The sequence below is a fragment of the Pleurodeles waltl genome, chromosome 12 (assembly GCF_031143425.1).
Source record: "Pleurodeles waltl isolate 20211129_DDA chromosome 12, aPleWal1.hap1.20221129, whole genome shotgun sequence".
Classification (NCBI taxonomy): domain Eukaryota; kingdom Metazoa; phylum Chordata; class Amphibia; order Caudata; family Salamandridae; genus Pleurodeles; species Pleurodeles waltl.
Genome location: NC_090451.1, coordinates 359,796,655 through 359,817,846, shown reverse-complemented (window position 1 = coordinate 359,817,846; position 21,192 = coordinate 359,796,655). Strand labels below are relative to the sequence as shown.

The 21,192-nt window shown below is 46.4% G+C and overlaps 1 protein-coding gene across 3 annotated transcripts in view; it reads left to right on the top strand.

The window, feature by feature from the left end:
* PHKB (phosphorylase kinase regulatory subunit beta) overlaps window positions 1–21,192 on the top strand; it is a 1,122,330-nt gene that overhangs the window by 739,841 nt on the left and 361,297 nt on the right. For all 3 annotated transcript variants that reach the window (XM_069216595.1, XM_069216596.1, XM_069216594.1), the window contains one exon: window positions 7,344–7,399. In XM_069216595.1, the coding sequence (XP_069072696.1) occupies window positions 7,344–7,399 (56 nt within the window). The remainder of the gene's footprint in view (window positions 1–7,343; window positions 7,400–21,192) is intronic.

Sequence of the window (21,192 nt, the reverse complement as noted above, 5' to 3'; positions counted from 1 at the left end):
GAACACTGCTTGGTTCTATCGTGACAATAGAACATGTCTGTTGGAGGTGTCACTTTCTAGTTAGCTGAGGTGAGTCCCTAGCCAGGCAGAACCGGCCACTCCTGTCAGGAGAGGGTGATTACACTTGCTGTATAACCTGCGCTCACCCTTTGGTAGCTTGGCAGGCTTATCACAGTGGCAATATGTAAAGCAGTGGCACCGCACTTCTACATAACAGTTACACTGAGCATCACAAAAGAGACTTCACACGAGGTGCATGTAAATAGAATTTGGATTCAATACACACATTATTAACACAGCATGCGCATCATGTAAATCTGGGCGTAAATCCCATTTCGAAATATTACTCGCAGTACTAGGAACAACTGTGTTAAACACCTAAACAGTATCTACACATGAGAAAAATAGCACTTTCCCTCCCAGGACCCTCATGCGGTGCTAAACGTTATCAGCATGATATTCACTCTAGAGATCGCTCCAATTCAAAAACACTGTTGCAGGATGCATCCCGGTTCACAATGTTAGCAGCAATATGAACATACAAAGACTTGCAACCCTTTTAATTAGCTCCGCGGCCTAGGCTGCACAAGTAAAACTTAATGCTAGCTGTAAGAATCCTCTGGCAAGAAATAACCTGTATGGCAACACCACTATGTGGTTTCATAAGTCACCCACACTTACTCCCTTTCATCCACTCCGCACGACAACATGGTGCCATGGATATCAGGCAGCTCGGACACACTCATTGGCACGTACTCGCTCCTAGCACCCCAATGCGGTGCACTGATATCCGGCTGATTGACGCCACTGTGCTTGTAGACACCTTGGGTCCCAAACTGCTCGCAACCTGGCAACCAGTTCCTGTTACCTCGCCTCCCACTAGCTGGAAATGAAAGCAACCTTAGGCCGCTCGTGGTTGAAATCACACTTCTCAGGATTACTGGTACAAGGTAGGGGGAAAAAAAGAGATAGCGGCTGATCAGGCAAACGTTAACTTATGGAGTTTTAGGCACCAATCAGGCGATTCACTCTGAGATCTGCTGCGGCGCCCAGCCAGGCACTCTGAAATCCAAATAGTTAACAATTCAGCACCTTCCGGGAAAGAGACACACATCGGGCGTGATGACTTGAGACATCCCAGCAATTCCAGTTGCACACTAAGAGTTACCAGGTCCACACCTCCTGGGAAGGAGGCACAACGTCTGGTGCACATGACTTGAGTCACACATCAGATCAGTCCGATCCCACAGGGGAAATACCCAATGCCATAACTCCCTCAAATGAGATAACATCTGGGGCGTAATCACTTCTGTCGCCCCTAGACAATTCAGTCACACTCAAAAATGTTACTAATGCAGTACCTCCCCCGAATGAGGAACTAGTCTGGTGCACAATTACTTTAGTCACGCCAGACAATTCGGGACAATCAAGCAAAGAACTCCAATGCTGTACCTCTGTGGAATGGGGCACAATGCTTTGTGTGCAATGACTTTAGTTGCACCAGACAATCCGGTCACACACAAAGAATTCCAGTGCCATACCTCCGTGGAATGAGGCACAACATCTGGTGTACGATGACTTGAGTTGCACCAGACAACCGGTCACACAGACACGCAAATTCTGTACCTCCCTGGAATGATGCACAACGTCTGGTATGTGATGACTTGAGTTGCACCATACAATCCGGTCACACAAAGAAACAAGTTCAGCTGTGCCACTATAAGTAGAATGCAGCACTGATCCAGATGCACCCCCACCTCCGAGGGTCACAACCTACGAGTCGGACACCACACACAATGAGCATGCAGTCGGGTGTCGCACAAGAGAAATGTGACATGCTTGACAAAAGTGGGCCACACAGGGTCCAGCAACCGGTGAACCCACTCACAACAAAGAAGATGTTCAGGCATGCAGTGGCCCCATGATCAAGGGCCACACTCCTTAAATGCGGGCCATAATTTGAAGGCTCCGCACCAGGCAATTCCTGTCTCCAGGCACAATACTTGTTCTTTGCTTACACCGCTGCTACCAGGTGGAATCCCGCAGACGATGTAGGCGTGTAGGAGGGCACCGCTCTCCAGATAACGGTAGATGTGTAGGTCCCTCGCAGGAGGTCTTTGATGTCCCTGAGACCGCCAGAAAGAAAAAGGGGCAATGCAACAATTTCTTGGAGAGCACACTTCAGAGTGCCACACAGCAGCAGGCAGTCTGCACAGGCTAGCCACGATGGAGAAAGACTACATGGATCCCTTCCAAAGACAGTAAATAATCCTGGGCACAACAGATTCCTTTGGCAGTGTGCACCACACGGTCCAGCTGTACCAGTTCCATGTCCCTGCAAGTGTATCTCTGAATTGCTGAAGTGTGATACTCCTAGTTTTACTAAAGTGTAAATGTTTGAAGTTGGGGGTGGTTTAAAGGGGTCCACTTTGAATCACAGATGTCTCACCCATATTTGAGTCCTGTCTGCCTTGGGTCCGTGGAATGCAGATCTTTATCTGTAGTGGTGTCATGATCTGAGTTGCCAAGTGTCAGAACTTCTCCCTCCAATCTATCCAGCCAGGCCCTCAAATGGCAGAGGTCCTTCCTTCTAGTTGCCTAAGATTTATAGCTGTTGCTCGGGAAGTCACAGATGTGCCCCCTCCCCCAATGTTTCTAGTGGAGTAAAGCTGAACTAAAAGACACACAAAAAGATCTTTTAGGGCATAGAAATGCCCACTTTCTAGAAGTAGCATTACTAGGGTATTATTTACCAAACTACCTTTACCATGAGAAGGAGTTTGTCATTGTGAATCCAATGATAGTAAACATCATGACGCTGCTCCACTGCAACCCACAATTGCAGCCATGATTAATTGTAAACTTTCCCCATGCTAACCCATGTACAGAGCAGCTTTTACAGGCAGTGAGAACACACATGAGTATTCTGCACACTCTGGGCACATGTGCTCTGTCTCATGTGCAAGTGTGCAGGGACAGGCTGGGCACACGTTTGGGATCACCAAAAGGTGCAAGTGTGCCTATACGGACCTGCTGTGTCAGGCTCAGTACATATGAAATACAAGTGTGCAAGCGTGCACATATTGGCATGTTGTGCCAGGCTCAGTGTATATGAAAACGCCATTGAGCAAGTGTGCACACTAGTGGAAGCAGGAAGGGCGAATACACTTTTATATTGTACTTTACAGTGGGAAAGAGCCCAGGGCCTGTAGGCCACTCAAAGAGAATCAGCAAAACCTCATAGAAAAAAGCAAAAAAGTTTGGGGAACCACTACCTCAGCATGGCAAGTCTAACAATGATCACATTATAGCAAGGTGGAAAACAGACAGTTTCTAGATCAGTGGTACTCAAAGTACGGCCCGTTGGCTGCATGCGACCCTTACGACTGTCACATGCGGCCCTCATGGACAGCAGCAGCAATGGCTGCTTTTTACTTAACTCAGCACCAATATTAAAAAATATTAACTAAACAGTCTAGCGTCTTATTTGCAGGTTAATTGATGTTAAAAACAAAAGATGTAACTAGGCCGTCCTCCACCACTTAATTTTAGGAACACTTTCATTTTTAAAGACATCTTGCATAAAAAGTGTAAAAATATCATGTCTCTTCAGAATTCGAAAAGTGTTTTTATTAGTATGCAAAACTGTTTCACCTTTGTAAATCAGATTATATCAGTGCATTGAGAAGTTTTTTATTTTTATTTTAAACGATCATTTTTTAAAAAGCTATCTAAAAACATTCATCTTTCCCCCAACCCTGGCAACAAAGCCATTAGTGCAAGTCCATTATTACGTGACCTTTTGGTGGCCTAGGTTCGTATTATACATGCACAACAATATAGTTTATTAAAACAAAGACAGAAGAAAGCTTTGTACAGGACGTATCCTAAAGTGCTGTATTTCGAGTTCTCCTATATGTGATAATGGAAGGAAAGTGGAATAAAACAATTGCATAGGATCACACAATTTGTTAAAGTGGGGAAGCTGGGATTAAACTCTGGTTTTCTGGCTTCACTTTGTGCAGTTCAGCCACTAGGTGTAGTTGCTTTGCTTTCCTACACCCACCTTACTTCCAACACTCCCCCGAACCACCAAACCTAACCACGATCACCACCCTTGTGGCATCAATGCAGCCGCTGTAACGTCACAGACCAAAATATTGGCCCCTGAGAAAATCTTTGCGAGTACTCATGTTCTACATCAACAGTCCTAAAAGCCTGGAGTCTGTGACACCTACTTTGGGGGTCTGCAACTGTTCAGAACATAAATAAAGTTTAAATACATAAAAGAGCTATATCAAAAATGTTAAAGCAGCTCTGTAAATGTGAACAAATTTAGATCAGGGACTAAAAATGTATTTGGCGTCCTTAGCTAGATTCATGGGGGTAGCAGAACAGGAAACAGAATCTAGTTTGAACGATTGGTAGCCTTAGTTCAGGCTCTGGTATACTTTGGTGAAAGACAGCATGCATCAGGAGCAAAAAAGAGCCTTGTTATCGCCTAATCTTTTAGAAATGAAATCACATTACAAACAACTCGATCTTTCTCATTAAAATGAAAAATCATTTTTTAAAAATTTTTGTTATCTTTAATTAAAATATTTATTAATGTGTGTATTTGTTTGGTGTGTATTTTTCCTGTATTTCTGAGTATTGATTTTAGGTTCAAATCAGAAATTACTGAGACCGGTGTCCCTGGCTACCCTTAGCAATGTCTGAAAAAGTTATGAATTGCTGTTCTGGTTAGTTGCCAATGCAGAAATCTCTTATCTTTATTCTAACATTCTCTATTTACATTTTTTGTTGAAAGGATATATCTCCAATACATTTTTTAACAATTAACATAATGTTTATAGTAACTGTTGGATCTGGCCCTTTTTTGCAGGGTCATCCCAAACTTTTTGCCTTCCTCCTCCTAATTTGTTGACCTCTTTTTGTTGGCTCCAGGACTCTGGGCACTTTATCATTGCTGATCGGTGCTAAAGTGCATGTGCTCTCCCTTCTAAACTTTGTATGATTGGCATACACCTGATTGGCACATTTAATTTACCAGTAAGTCCCTTGTACAGCGGTATTCCTTATACCCAGGGCCTGTAAATTAAATGCTACTAGTGGGCCTGCAGCGCAGCTTGCGCCACCCACAGACCCAGCCTTGCAAACGTGTCTCAGGCCTGCCACCGAAGGTCCTGCATGCCAAGTTTACTGCCACAAGGACCTGGCATCTAAATTTACATACCAGGCCTGGAACTCCCCTTTTACTTCATATGTCATCCCTAAATTAGGCCCTAGGCAGCCCTATGGGCAGGGTGCTGTGTAGGTAAGAGGTAGGATATGTGCCTTGTTGTGTTGCCTGTCCTAGTAGTGACAAACAGCCTATTTGGTTTCTCACTGCTGTGAGTGCTGCCTGTCTTATAGGAGTGCATTGTAAATGCACTTTCATATGGCTAAGTGGTATTTTATGATCTATGAGGGGTGAAGTTGGCATATTTGGAATGGTAGTGAGAAATGCTGTTTACTGGTGTAGGTGGATTTTTCTATTACCATTGTAGAAATACCACTTTTAGGAAGTGGGCATTTATCTGCGCATACAACTCTGGTGCTTTTGCAGCTTGACTCCAATCCACGTCTAGGGTATAGTGGCAGCTGGGCTTTGTGCATCCTTTCCAGACAGCCATCACACAGAGAGGGTGAAGGGGGAATAGGAGCACATCTGCATACTGAGTGGTCTTCCTGGGCTGGGAGAGGTAGAGTCAAGGTGCACTTAACTATGTATAGGCTGTGTCCTTCTCTGACACAAAAGGCTAGTTTACCCCCTACTAATGTCTGGAGCCAGGGTGGAGAAGAAGGGGCATTCCTGCAACTGGTTATATCTGGTTGGAACCTTATCCCCACTTCTAGAAACTGGGCAAACTGAGTATAAGTATAGGGGTTGTTTCCCGTGTTTTGGAAAAACGGGGAGACAGAACACTGAAGGACTGGACACTAGATGCTCAAAGGGCTCGCAAGGAACCGCCTTTGGACTGCTCTGCTGTGGTGCTCACCTGTGACCTGCTAGGTCATTAAGTGGGACTGCCAGTACTGTCTTCTGGATCCTTGTTCTAGTCTGCTTACCTGGCCCTGCAGTCTGATGCTGCCATAGCTGTTTCCAGGGCTGGCGTGGTGTGACCCCCTACATTCATGTTGCTTTTTTTGCTGTTTCCTGAGGGGCACAAGTGGATTGCCCCCTTTGCCCTTGTGGAGCGCACTCTGGGGGCGTCAGTGTGTGAGGAGTGCTTTATTTCCTGATAAGAGCGGGTTGCTATACCGCATGCTCACGGGCTATGGCCCCCATTACAGTGTTGTTACCTGGGGAGGCAATGGAGGGCTTTCCCCGTCTGCCCAGACCTCCAGGGGCATTCCGGTGTCACTAGCCATATGCCGGATGGGATGGAAACCTTAAAGGAGGCCCCGTTCCTGCTGGGAGTGAAGAAATACAGCACACCCTATATTAGGGGCCTAAGAATGGTGGGCTATCACACTCTTGTTACCAGATGTTTCCCTTAACGATGCGCTGCATGTTTAGGAACAAATGTTGACATAAGTCTGGCTTTCTGCAGACAGGGGCACAGAAGGCTACTTCAGGGGGACACTGGGACCTGCCCACTAATCTCTTTTCTCTGATGTTTTTGGGGTCATATGTAGATGTTCCTTTTATGGGCACTCACAAGGGTGTTTCAGGACATATGCCATAAGGAGATGTTTCATGATATGTGCATCTACTTTGGTGATACTGATGATCTGACTGCTGCTTGCTTTTGCCAAGTATTTGTAATCTGCTTAATGATCTGACAACTGCTTGCTTCGAGCGAATATTTGTAACCTGTGTGATAATCTGACAACTGCTCGTGTAGCAGGGTTTTACTGATACATGTCCTGTTTGGTTACCAATGATGTTTTGTGCATTACAGTTTATTTTTATATGACTTGTTGTGGAGTCTTCTTTGTGGTGTATTTATTGTGTCACTAGTGTTGTGCAGGCACTTTACTCATCGCCTCTGGGGTAAGCCTGACTGTTCGTCCCAAGCTACCAAGGGGTGAGCAGGGGTTGTCTTGAGGGTGTAGCTCTCTTTCCCTGATTAGAGTGGCAGTCCCTCCCTGGCTGAGGTGCCTACCCTAGCCAACCGGGAACCCCATTTCTAATAGTAACTAACAATATTCCAGCCCCCCTATCCGTCAGCATTAACAGGCACATTTATTGAATGCAAATAGAACAAATACAAACCTAAGATTTTTGTTCATGTCGATTCTTTGGTTAATGTTATGTACTTAAAATATCTCATTATTTTAATTCTTTCTTCTTCCAGGGACCTTTGGAAAATGATGTGATGGTTCATGTGGCCCTGATTGCAGAAAGCCAACGGTAAGTGTTTTTTTTTTTCTTTCAGGTTCTGATTTCAGTGCAAGGTATTTTGTAATAGGCTTTCAGCTTGTTACATCTAGGCATATTGCTTTCACATTTCTTATTTGGAGCTAAAACAAGTGAAATGCTTATTTTTTCTCCTAGTGGGGGGGTTATAAGGAAGGTGGGAGAACTGCAGAGTAGTATTTTGTAGCTCTTCTGATACAGTAGTCTTTCGGGGATGGCACTGTAATATAAATGGAATAAGGCAGCCTGTGATCAATAACACCTACTAAATGGGGAGTTTGACTGTTTATGTACACAAAAAAGCAAAATGCAGCATTGAACATTTTCAAACGCTGCATAAATGTGAAGGAATTTAAAATTGGAAGTAAAAAAATGTAGTCATTTTCCCTAGCTTGATTCGTAATAGCAGTGCAAGTACAATTAACATAGCCTAGTATGGCCCATTGGTGGTCTCAATGAAGTGCTGTGATGCCTCAGCAAAATGAGAGCATGCATTCAGGGCAAAAAACAATTGTGGTGTGCTAGAGCCCGACACATTATGTTGCCTGTTAGAAATATCACATTTTCAAAACCTTTCAACTAAAATGAAATTTTCGATTTTTGTATATCTATGCTTGAGAATTAAATAATGTATTTTATAATTTGTGTGCTTCCGTTACTGTATTTTTGAGATCTGATAGTGACATCCAGCGGGAGATTCCTTAGCTTTGAATTTTCACAGGCATGAGACTAGATCCAGAACATTTTTGTTTTTGAGGAAGCGGTCCCTGAAGCTGCAGGCGGCCTGGCAGGCGACATCTAGAAGGTCTCGGTCCTGTTTGAGAGGAAGCTCGCAGGACCGATCCAGGAGCCCCAAATCCTCTTCGTCACATTCTTAAATCCTCTGGCCATTCAGGTAAGATGCACAAGAAATCGAAGCATACTTCGAGTTCTCCTGGTCCATCGACTGATGTGACGATAACGGAACATCAGTGTTCGAGGCATGGTTCAGCAGAGCCACCGCAGGTTTGACTTTGTGCTGCCGCACGTTTCCGGGAGCCGGAGAAACTCCTGCTCAACGTAGAGTTTTTTTTCAGGCCATGTGCTGTGTATTTGAATGGGCCAAACCCTCTGGAGCGCCTTTGGGCCCCATGGGCTCAGAGGGGGCCCTATGGGGTTCCGTGCCAGTGACTTCGACTTCGATGGGCCTTCGTGGATCCGCTCAAGGATCCGACCAGCCCTGGCCATGCCACCATGATGCTCCCCGGTACCGTTCTGATGCTGATACTCCTTGTGGCCAGTCCCATGTGGATTCCCGAATCCGACAAAGAGCCGGAACAGAGTCAACCAATGCCAGTCTAGGCACCGACAACCCACATGTACTAGGCCAGCGCCTGAGCCCTATTCTGAAGGGCTAGGCCCCTGGGGAAGAATGGGAGGGGTCCCTGGACCCTTTAGAATACCCACCAGAAGGCCAGGAATCCATGCACTGGTGTGAGTATCTAGGTGATGCCATTGGACTGGATACATCTCCAGATACAGATTTGATTTTTTTTCCCCCTTCCATGGCTTCGGAGGAGGGGGCATCATACGCTATGGTGGTGAACAGGGCAGCTGAGGTCCTGGACCTCTAACTACCCTTGGTGGCAGTCAAGACGAACATCATGATGGAAGTGCTTCAACCAGGAGCCTTCTCCTCCGAACCCCTGCTCCCTTTTTATGCTGCACTGACTGATGTCCTACTGGGAACCTGGTCCAAGCCCAGCGCAGGGGCTCCGGTGAATAGGTCAATTTACCACTGACATTGCCCCCCACCTGGGGACCCTTCTTTTCTCACCCAGCATCCCACCCCTGAGAGCTTGGTTCTCCAAGCCTTGACCTCCCATGGTGCGTTTCATGCCTCTCCCCCTGACAGGGAATCCAAAAGATTGGATACCCTAGGCAAGAAGATGTTTTCTTCTACCAACCTGGCATTGCGGTCAGTGAACCCTCCATGCATATTCTGTCGATATTCTGTCACTCAGTGGGATACTGTTGTGCAGGTGCTGTCACAGGTCCTGGAGGATCCACAGACCATTCTCTCCTAAGCAGTCAAGGATGGGAGAGACGCTGCCAAGTTCACCATTACATGTGGTTTGGATATGACGGACTCACTGAGCAGAGTGGTTTTTTCGAAAGTGGCACTTAGACACTATACCTGGCTGAGAACATCTGGCTTTTCAGGGTTATCCAGGCTAACCTCATGGACAAGCCCTCCGATGGTGCCTGTCTCTTTGTAGAGAAGGCAGACTCAGTGCTGGAGTGTTATAAGGACGTGTGGGCTACCACCAAGTCCTTTCACCCATTTTGTGGCTAAGGAAGAGGTGTTCCACTGTGCCAACCCTATGCCAGACACGGTCCTGCGCAAGCTCCCCAAGCTATGTGTGGTTGCAGTACATACCAGCCCAGTGGGTCAGGTAGCCAGAGATCTGCCACAACATCCCCAGCAGCTCCAGCCTGCAAGCCCTCTTAGTTTTGTCCTACGAGAGCGGCCATCTGGGAAAGGTGGAGATCAGAGGTCCTACAAGATCATGGGCGTCCAGTTGGTGAAATAATCCACCATCATCTTCACCACTGGCAGTCCATAACATCAGACAGGTGGGTTTTGTAAATCATTTGGAGGGGTTACTCCCTCCCCTTCAAATCCTGCCCTCACCTATAGTAACAGCACATGATAGGCTGATGGAGGATCATCTATCCTTGCTCTGCAAGGAAGTTACAGCTCACTTGCCCAAGGGTACCATAGAGAGTGTTCCGATATCAGAAGTAAGCAGTGGCTGCTATTCCTGCTACTTTATGATACCCAAAAAGAACAAGGGTCCTCGGCCTATTCTAGACTTCTGAAACCTAAATTGAGAAATTTAAAATGCTCATTTTGGCTAAAGTCTTGTCTGCCCTATTCGAAGGAGACTGGATGGTAGTGTTGGACATGGAGGTTGCTTATTTCCATATTCCCATTCTACCTGTCCCCAGATGGTACCTGCTCTTCATGCTCTGCAGTGAGCACATTTCAGTTCACCATGTTCCCCTTTGGCCTTACCAGCGCCCCCCAGGTGCTCATCAAGGTGATGGTGGTGGTTGCAGTTCATTTGCAGAGATTAGGGGCGTCAGTCTTCCCCTAACTTGACAACTGACTGTTGAAAGCAAGCTTGCCCCAGGTTGTCGTCTCCCACCTCCAGATTACAGTGAACCTCCTGCATTTGCTGTGGTTCACTATAAACATGTCAAAGTCACACCTGACTCCCTCTCAGACTGTCCCTTTCCTAGGAGCGGTTTCAGGCTTACCCTCCCAAGCAGCGAGTCCAGGATATTCAGATTATGATACCAATGTTTCAGCTTCTGTCTTGGATTTAGGAGAGAATGACTCTGAAGCTGCTGGGCCTCATGGCCTCTTGCACCCTGCTAGTGACACGTGCCAGATGGCTTATGTGGGCTCTGCAGTGGGACCTGAAGATCCAGTGGGTGCCGCATCAGGGGAATCTCTAAGAGCTGGCCCATATCTTGCAGGGAACTGCAATAGACCTGCTGTGATGGCTAACAAACCGTGATTGGGTAAGAGGCAGATCCCCCCTCCCTTCCCCAGCTAGATCTCACAGTACTGACAGATGTGTCACTCCTGGGATGGGGCGGCCATCTGGTAGAGGTGGAGATCAGAGGTCTTTGGTCTTCTGCGGAATCTGACCTCAACATCAACTTGCTGAAGCTCCAAGCCATTCGACTTGCATTAAAAGCCTTCTTACCCTCCATTAAGGGAAGACTAGTGCAGGTGTTCACGGACTACACCACTGCCACGTGGTACTGGAACAAATGGGAGTCGGGTTGTGGACCCTTTGTCAAGATGCCCTGAGTCTCTGGACGTGACTGAAACAGCAGGGCATACCCCTTGTGGTTCAACACCTGGCAGTGTTCTCTGAGTGGCAGAGCAGACGAACTATGCCGCCAATTGCTAGCGGATCAAAAGTGGTGTCTCCATCCGGAGGTGGTGCAAGGTCTCTTTTAGCAGTGGGGAGAGCCTTGGTGAGATCTGTTGGCCTTCAAAGAGAACGTGCAATGTCAGCTGTCTTGCGCGTTGGAGTTTCCAAGGCGGCTATTGCTTGGCGATGCTTTTCATCTCGAGTGGAGCTCAGGCCTCCTTGTACGCCTGTCTGCCCATATCACTGCTGCCCAGTGTTTTCAAGAAGATCAGGAATGGCCTGGCCCAAGTTATTCTTGTGACTCAGAACTTGGCACAGAGTCTGGTATCCCGGGCTTCTGCACTTGAGCGTCAGTCCTCCAATCAGGCTGCCCCTTCAGGAGGCTCTTCAGTCACAGCAGCAGGGGACTGTTCTCCACTCAAAACTGTCAACTCTCCTTCTTCTTGCGTGGAGATTGAGCGGCAACAGTTGACAGTTTTGAACTTCCTCCCGAAGTATGTAATGTAATTTTGGAAGGCAGGCGTCCCTCTGCCAGCACTGTATACGTCTGCAGACGGAAGAAATTTGTCAATCACTGTACAGAAAAGTCTACCCACTTTCTGACTCTTTCTGATGATGTTCTCTTTACTCTCATACTTACCCAGCAGGGCTCTACTCTGGGTACTCTTAAGGGTTCCCTTTCTGCTCTGTCTACCTTTGTGACTGCTGACCAACCCTCTTTATTCAAGTCATCTATTGTAAATAGATTCCTCAAAGCACTTGTACATATATGTTTCACCCTTCATTATGCCTCACTGGGACCTTAATTTAGTTCTCACTTTCTTAATGTGTGCTCCTTTCAAGCCTCTCCATTATTGTCCCCTCCGGCTGCTCACCATCAAGATAGTCTTTCTACAGGCAGTAACATCTGCGCGGAGGGTGAGTGAGCTGCAGGCTTTGTCATCCAAGCCTCCATTGCTGTCCGTTTTCCCAGACAAACTGATGTTTCGTACTAGGGCTTCTTTCCTCCTGAATGTGATAACACCATTTCACATGGGCCAATCTGTCACCTTGCCCACTTTCTATGTTTCTCCACATCCCTCCAAAGAAGAGAAGCAACTCCACCATCTGGACCCAAAAAGAGTGTTGTCATTCTACCTTGACCGCACAAAAGAGTTTCAGTTAGACAACCAACTCTTCATGGGGTATTTTGGAGCAAAGAAGGGTTGGGCAGTGTAGAAACGAACACAGTCCTGAATATCTACTAGGCAGCAACGTTGGGCATCCCTTCACACATTTACCAAACACTACTGCCTGAACAGTCAAGTCTCCAAGAGTGTGCATTTTGCCCATTCTGTCATGCAGGAAAAATTTGTCTTAGTTTGGAAAAATTGTCTGGAGCCCTCCTCCGAGAACGGCATTGCTTTGGTTTCTATTCAAAGGTAAGGAATCTTTGGCTAGATGTCTCTATCAGATGAACGAGTTACCTACTTTGGTTAACACATTATCTGGTTGAGACAATATGTAGCTGCAGGTTTTTTACCAACCCTATCATCACCCCCTCCGCACTGCGGACAGATTTCCAGGGCTAAGGATATTCCCTTTCAGGGCTCTACATTGGACATACCAGTGTCAGTGCAATCCATAGCTCTGTGCTCCTGGCGTGGAAAGTCTTAAAAAAGTAACTGACATCTGCGCTCCTAGATGGCGCTTATATAGGTAACAGTGATGTCACTTCCAGCGAGAGTGACGCCGCTCAGAGCCGATGGACGCTACCTACCAGTGCACAGGGGTACTGCTCATGCGCAAAATGGTGGCACGTAATAGATGCTGACATGTACTTAAGTGCGGCGGCAGATCACTGTACATTTTCTGCTGCATGTGCTGCATCAACTCGCTGCAAGAACTAATGGCAATCGCTTTGATGGAAAAGCCCTTGCCAACAAAATATATTTGTTGTACTCACTGCTGATTCTCAACCTAAGGGCACAGCCGTCACAGATGGATGCTGCATTCCTGCCCGACTTTCTACATCCTTCACTATGGCCAACATGACGTGAAATGTGGCTGCAGAGCAGCAAAGCAGCAACATGCGAGTCCTCCTTTAGGCAACGCTTGTGGCCATTTGTTGGGCGAAGAATACTCACTCTCCTTCGTTAAAAGTAAGTTTATCCACATATATTGCCTGAAGGACATTACAGCACTGGAATAGCACTTCACGTTAATAACTCCACAGTGGTAACACTTACCATTGAGGGTAAAGGGGTCTGTTGAGAAAGATCTCAGAGGACCTGGAATGATATGGCATGAGGGTTCACTTCTTTTGGTTATTAGTGTTTGGAAAAACGAATCTGAGTGAATCTTAGAGACAGCTTCTTTCTCCTTACTTCACTGGTTTTATATGCCCTACAGTTGCTTGCCAGGCTAGCCCTGGCTACACCTGATAGATTTCCCTCAACCCCATGTAGTTCAGCGATATCAGCATACCATCTAAAACAGTTCATTTCTTGGATTCCCCCTCATTCTTTCCCAAAGTGAGCCCACAAAAGAGACCTGGGTAGTGTGACCATCTCCCTTCAGGTCATTACGAGCACTCTTTCCAGTCGTGGGGTATATTGTGATAGCCTAGTGCTTTCTGAGTAGTCTTCATTTGGTCTCATTGAACTAATGAGACTAGCACTTGAAATCAATGATTTGTGAGTGAATTCAGACAGAGTTCATAATGACCGCACATCTCAGGGGTTATGGGGACTGGGGAAATAAGAAAATATATATTAAAATAAACCTTAACTTCACGGATGACACATCCACCTCACACTCCTCTTCTGGTGTCCCAGCAGTTTTGGGACAACAGCACAGACTCCCCAGCTATGCTAAACCTAGCATGAAAGCAGCGTCAGGATTGATCTGAACGGTTTGGACTGCCGCTCAGACACAACCCCGGGGTCTGTGCAGCATTCTCCACCCCGGCTGCTCAATATAACCGGGTTGGAGAAACCTAAGTGCGCATGTGTCTTTGACCGACCTGAGATGGCCGGCCCAAACACATATGCACAGTTAGGTGCACTCTCTCTCCTCCCTCCCTTCTTCCCCCTCCTGTTGCCCAGCCTCACCCCTCCCTGCACATGTTGCTGGCTGAGCCAGCAGCTGTAAAATAAAACAATAATTAAATATTGTTTTATTTTACAGCTTGTGACACTTAGCTGGAGAAGGCGATGCTCTTTCGTCATTGCGATGGAGCCTCCTCTGGTGTCCACTCTAAATCTGAACTAGTATTTGTTACAGCTTTGTTGAAGGTGATGCTAGTGCAGAAAAAATGCAAAGTTATGCTAGCAAATGTAACAAGAATGTAAAAATACATAAATGGATTCTGTATATTGCCCCTCCTTCTAAGCCTTTGCTAAGAACACTAGTACTAAAATGTCTGCCAGCGAGGGGGTTGAAGTACATCTTGACTTACATAGTTGGTGTGGCAGAATGCCTGGTGCCTGTGTGCCCAGCATCTGTCTGTGAGATCCCAGCCTGTTATCAGACAGTTTAATTGACAGTGGAAAAAAAAAACTTCCTGTGTTCCGAAATGCACCTCTCAGGCTGTAGGAGCCATATTAGTACTGTTTTATAGTGCTGTCCTGAGAAAGTGAACCTGTAGTTAGTGGTGTAGTTTGAGTGGAATCTCCAGAGAATTCTTAACTATTACTGTCCATTTAGTAAACTGCAAAGCTTAATCCACTGACCGGGTCTTACAAGACACGGATTGACCCAGCTTGGCCTCTGCTTGGGCTCTGCTGAGCTGTACCTCAGCTACTTTGCAGAAGGCCGTAGAGGTTCTGCCCAGTTCAGCTCTTACCTCAGCTGCATCTCAGCCATTGTATTTTAATGAGGTCACTAAAATACTGCCTATGATCTGGGAGGATTCTCCAGCAGTGCCTTTGCAAAAGCACTAGTATTTTTGGCAACCTTGAGAATTTGCTTGGATCAGATTCTGATGCAATATAGCGCCTTCAGGATGTTCCATATCATGGTAATGAGGGGACATGCAGTTTGTTACCCCCTCACTATGCTGATGTTAGCTTCAAAATATTAGTGGGTTCGATACCTCTCCAGAAATCACAGATCAAATTGGGTGCCCCATTAGGACTGCCCACTGACGATATGTCCTCTTTTGCGGTAGTTGTCTATAGGACAACAAAGGTGCTGAAACTACAGGTGTCTACTGTGGAAACTAAGCCAAATTTGCTTACTGAAATCTTGCAACCTCACCATTCAACTTCAGCATCTTTGCAACCTTTCCCTGAGGATTTCACGTAGGCCATGATGGTGGCATGCTTGAAACTGTTTTGCACTGATAGTGAGTTGTCCCATTTCTAGACGAAATAGGCTGGCTCTGGGTGATTCGGTATTTGTGACACAACACCTCATACCAGAAAAACACATGGTTTAAGCCTCAGCCAGCAAACTGAATGCCTTTCTTGTGGTCAACACTGACAGAGAGTGGAAGTGCATTGATGCACTTGAAAAGAGGATGTTCTCCTGTGCCAGTTTGGCTTTGCGATCTCAGAATGCTGTCTGCTTGTTGGGGAGAGCTACTCATATCTTCTGGGATATGGTGAGTAGAATCTTGACCTCCGTCCCTGAGGTGTTCCAAAATAATTTTTCTTCGAGGGTCTTTGACGGACAGGAGTGAGCAGATACCTTTTATTGTCAGGACTGGACACTACAAACTGGTGGGTTGCTTTGACCACTAACATGGTTAATTTACCGTCATGCTCGGACGTGCACCGCGGGGTCTCCGGGGACTTGTGAACGTCCTTTACTGATATGTTTTGTCATGGCTCCAGGCTGTTTGGAGACAAGACTGACACAGCTTTGGGGTGGTTTAAGGTAGGTCATACTGCAGCCTGCTCCTTGGCCTTGCTTTCTGAGACCCCTCCAGTTCGATCGGCAGCACCAGGAATATAAGGACTACTCCCAAAATTTGGTTTACCAGCAGAGGCAGCCATCTCAGCCTGTTCAACACTTTCGAGTCTCTAAGTGGTGTGTTGGTGGCAGAGAACGGGGCCTCAACAATCTTGGTATTCCTCATCTTCCTCTTCCCTGCCACCACCAACATTTCTCTTTTATGATTCACCTGTGGCCAGACAGGAGCAGAATGCTTTTACCTGATCAGAGATAGGATCAGACATTGCTGGTCACAGAGGCAGTAGCGATAATGATTGGAAAGGAAAGGGGCCAACGATGATATTCTTATTATTTCTCTGTGTTTAAGAAATACATAGGGCTCATTTTTGGATCGTCAGTTCTTGATCGCCTTTCTTTAAAAGGGCAGATTCAAGATGTTAACCCTGGCCCAGATCCACTCTGCCTTAGATCCTATGGATTGTATGATGCATACTTTCATGTACCTGTCCATCAGTCCCACTGATGTTTTATTCACCTTGTGGTGGGGTCATAACATTTCCTGTTCACTGTCCTGCCTTTCGGACTCACCTTGGGTATTAATGTAGATGATGACAGATCTTGAGGCACACCTTTACAGGTCAGGGGTACAAGTGTTCCTGCACCACCACAACTGGTTGTTGAACTCAGGTTTGACACAGTCTGATGTGGGCTACCTGCGGATTACCATCTTGCTAATATATTCTCTGTGGTTCTCCATCAAGGAGCCAAAATTCCACCTTTGGCAGTTGCAGAGGATTCCCATTATAGGGGGGCTGTTCTGGCCACAATGACATTCAGGGCCTTTCCGTTGCCACCGTGAGTCAAGGGCATTCAGGATATAATACCAATGTTTTAGGTTCATTCCTTGGTTCTGGCATGGATGGATCTGAGGCTTCTTAGTCTCCTGGCCTCTTGTGTCCTGTTGGTGCCCCATGCCCATTGGCTCATGAGGGCTCAGAAGTGGAACATCTGACTTTATTGAGCTGAGCACTGAGGATGCTACATATGCCGGTTAAGTGGCCCGAGACCTTCAGTGGTAGACAGAAGGATATTAGCTTGACTTGGGCAAGAATTCTCCCTACCTGATCCTGGGCTCATGGTGATGACAGAAGCGTCAGCTCTGAGCTGGGTAGGCTTCCTAAACGAGGTAGAGATCTGGGGCCTCTGGTTTCCACTGAAGCAGTGTGCCACCTCTCAAGACATTTCTGCCAGACACTGAGTAGCTCTATTGAATCTTTTATGGAGAGTATGATCACCATGGGGTACTACAGCAAACATAGCAAACAAGGTGGTGTGGATTCATGTGCTCTCAGCCAAGAAATGCTGATATTATGGTGCTAGCTGAACTTTATGGACATGTCCTGGGCTGTCAACCATCTGTCTGTATTCCTGAACAAAAGGCTACATGAGCTCAGCAGACAACAGCTAGCCAACCACAACTGAGGTTTGTTCTGGGAGATAGTCCAAGACGTATTTGCCCAGAGGTGTGTGCCCAGGGTAGAACTTTTTGCTATTGCTGTGAACGCTAGTTGTTTAGCCTTTTGCATTGTAGAGATTCTACCTCCGATTTCACTGGAAGAGGCTTCTGCTCTCTGCATTTCTGTTCTCCTTTATGTATTTGTGTTTCTGCTTTCCTGGGTTCTGTAGCAGGTCATAAGGGAATAGACTCAACTCATCCTGATGGCATTGGGATGGGTTTGTTCGGTCTGGTACCAAGACCTTTTGAGTTTGAGCATCTGATAAATACTTCTAGCTGTAGATTCCTTACGTTTGAATTCCTTGGCATTAGCTTTGATTCTGGAATTTGTTTTGCTGAGCAATACCCAGCGTGCGCCGTCGGGTGGTGTTGTTCGGATCCACATGCATCGTTCGGTCCCGCATGGAGTCGTTGGAGCCGTCTGTGACGTCACTGTCATCTAAAAAGGCACCACCCTATTGCACGTTCGTCAGGACTCTTATCCACAAAATTCCACACCAGAAGCACAGAGTCATGGATAGAACCAACAGTTGGTCTGTGCAAAACTAGGGCTCTGAAAGGGATAAACCCTAACCCTACTAGACATATCCGCAGAGCGGGGAGGCATGGGTGGGTGTAAGGAATCTGCAGCTAGTGTCTCTACCAGATAATGCGTTAGCGAAGGTAAGTAACTTGTTTGTCTGATAGAGACTTCAAGCTGCAGATTCCTTACCTTTGAATAGATACCCAAGCCATAACCTCCTTGCGGTGGGCTGTGATTAAATCTCCTTTACACTAAAAAGTCTTGTAGGACCGAACTGACAAAGTGTCCGTCCCTCCGGACCTGATTGTCCAGGCAGTAATGTTTTGCAAATGTGTGCAAGGTTGCTCACTTTGCTGCCCGACGCATATCTAGGACTAGTGCGCCTCGAGCTAGCGCAGTGGTAGCAGCGACACCACCCGATGGCACATGCAGGGTTTTGCTCAGCAGAAAATTCCGGACTCGAAGCTGATGCCAGGGAATTCAAAGGTGAGGAATCTGCAGCTAGATAGAGTATCTACCAGATAATGCGTTACCGACGGTAAGTAACTTGCTCATCTGCCCCCTAATCTGTATACCTCTTCGGGGCAGGGCAGGTTTCTACACCTGAACTCATACAACCTACTCCTCCAAGCCTGGAGATTGAGCAAATCAGCTGAGCAGATTTGTTTTGCTGGTGGAAGTCGTGCATGTCTTCTTGCCTTGTGTCCATGAAGAGCCAGTCTATTATGGATGCTGGGCAAAGTTTGTAGTCTGGTGTAAGGACTGCCACGTTGATCCGCTGCAGGCTGAGCTTTCTAATATTTGTTTGTCCTGTCTTTGGTAAGGCTCTGTTGTAGGTTTTTCTACCATCTCAGCCCTTCTATTTTCACCTCTGTTTAATCCATCAGTTGTGGTGCATTCTTTGAAGTTAATTATATATATGTTTGAACTTGCACCTTTCATTTTGCTGCAGTGGAACCTTTGGTTAGTGAGCTTTATTCACAGGTGCTCTTTGAGGCTAATGACCAGTCCTGAGTACAGCCACTGAAAAATCTTTGGTATCAACGCTCGACAATGCACTTTTTAAAACTTAACATTGAGGGATTGAACTGGGCTTTGCTTGGAAACTGATAAGCCAGACTTTACCATCACAAACATGACCCCTGTGTTGCTGCAGGTGTTCATTCAGGAGTAGGGGTGGGAGGTGAACTCTGCTCCACCTGCATGGCGGAGTTTACAGGCACCCACCCCTACTAATGACCTTTAAGACAATCTTCCCCTTCTCAATAACTTCAGTGCGCTGTGTCAATGAACTGCAGGCACTGAGTATAGCAACAATATACCACCTTCTTTCTGGACAAGCTGTGCTCTAGACTACGGCAGCCTTTCTTCCAAAAGGTGGTGTCAGCTTTACAGTCCCCTGTGCTCCCTTCTTTCTTATCTACGGCATATCCCAGTAAGGAGGAAGGGAGTCTACACAGATTGGATCTCAGGAGAGCCTTTAGCTTTTATATTGATTGGCCTAAAGAGCATCGAGTTGATGGCTAGCTTTATGTTTGGCTCACCGGTGTTAAGAAGGGTAGGGCAGTCCAGAAAAAGGCCATATAAAAATGGGAAATGATGTAGTCAAGAGGGAACCTCGTTTAGACTCATTCTTCCAGAGCAAATGGATTATAGGGTGGATGTTAGGCCACTACAAGTAACAATGTCACTATTTTTGATAAGTCCAGAAACAATTTACGTAATTTAAATCAGAGCTCAACGACTGGAAGCTACAGCACAGAGCAGACAGGCTTAACTTAAGAAAATGTGTAAAGCATTTAAAAGTACCAAAACAGTTCAAAAGGTGATAACACAATAGAAATCTCACTCTAATTTATTCAAATAGATAATTTAATTAACAAAATTATACTAGAATGACAAAAATCCAAAAAAGGGGCATCGGAGATGTGAATTTTCAATGTTTTAAATAAAAAATATCGCCAAAAAACATTAAGTTGGTCGGATACGGGAACCATATTTGTCCCAGTAGTAAAGTTACATCCTGATGTACAAAAGGCAGTGGGTTAGTGTTGAGAGAAGGGTCTTGACATCATTGGATTGCAGTCTTGATATGAAGTCTCAGTGAAACTTGGTTTAAGTGGGCCAATCACCAGCAGGGAAACATCAAGTTTTCTCACCCCAGAGGTGTCTGATGTCGATTGGGTCTCCTTGGACTGCAGCACCAAATGAAACTGTGGGTGTGGACTGAGAAGAACCCAGAGGAAAACATAGCAGGAGCTATTGCAAAGCCAGGTCTGGCGGCATATAGTCTTCACTACAGCCTTGGCTAGGGGTGTTCCACTGCTGGACATCTGCCATGTGGCTATGTGGTTGTCAGTCGCCACCTACACGTATGCCAGGCATCAATGTCTTGTCTCTTGGGCTAATCGGGAGGGCCGTTTTGCTTGCTCTGTCCTATTGCATTTCCTGGTATGAAGCCCTCTTGTCAGGTACTACACCTTATGAAAGGTACTGCTTTGTTGTCTACTCCAGAGCTGAGCAATCTGAAGTGGATACTCTTATCTAACTGCAGATTCCTCATTGCCCTCTCACCTCCATATTCTATGGGGTGTTCATCCAGCTGTTGATGTGGAACTGTGTTAGATTCTGCACACTGTCACAATCTCAATCTGTTACTGACATTCCCTGCTCGTGATGTATGGTTTTGTAGGCGGGCGTCGCTCGCCTCACCTACCGTTTCACGACGATGGCGTTCACCAGACGCCTCCTCCAGCTTCCGCCCAAGTCGTCAAGGAGACGCGTGGGGGCGGAGACAGCAATCGGCCCCGGACTTCCGGGTTGCCGAACAGCTAAAAATGGAAGACGCCGCAATCGAAGGCGGCGAACAGAAGACGGAGCAGGAGAGACGCCACAGATCCACATCGCAAGGAGAAAAGAAGACGAGGACAAACCCGGA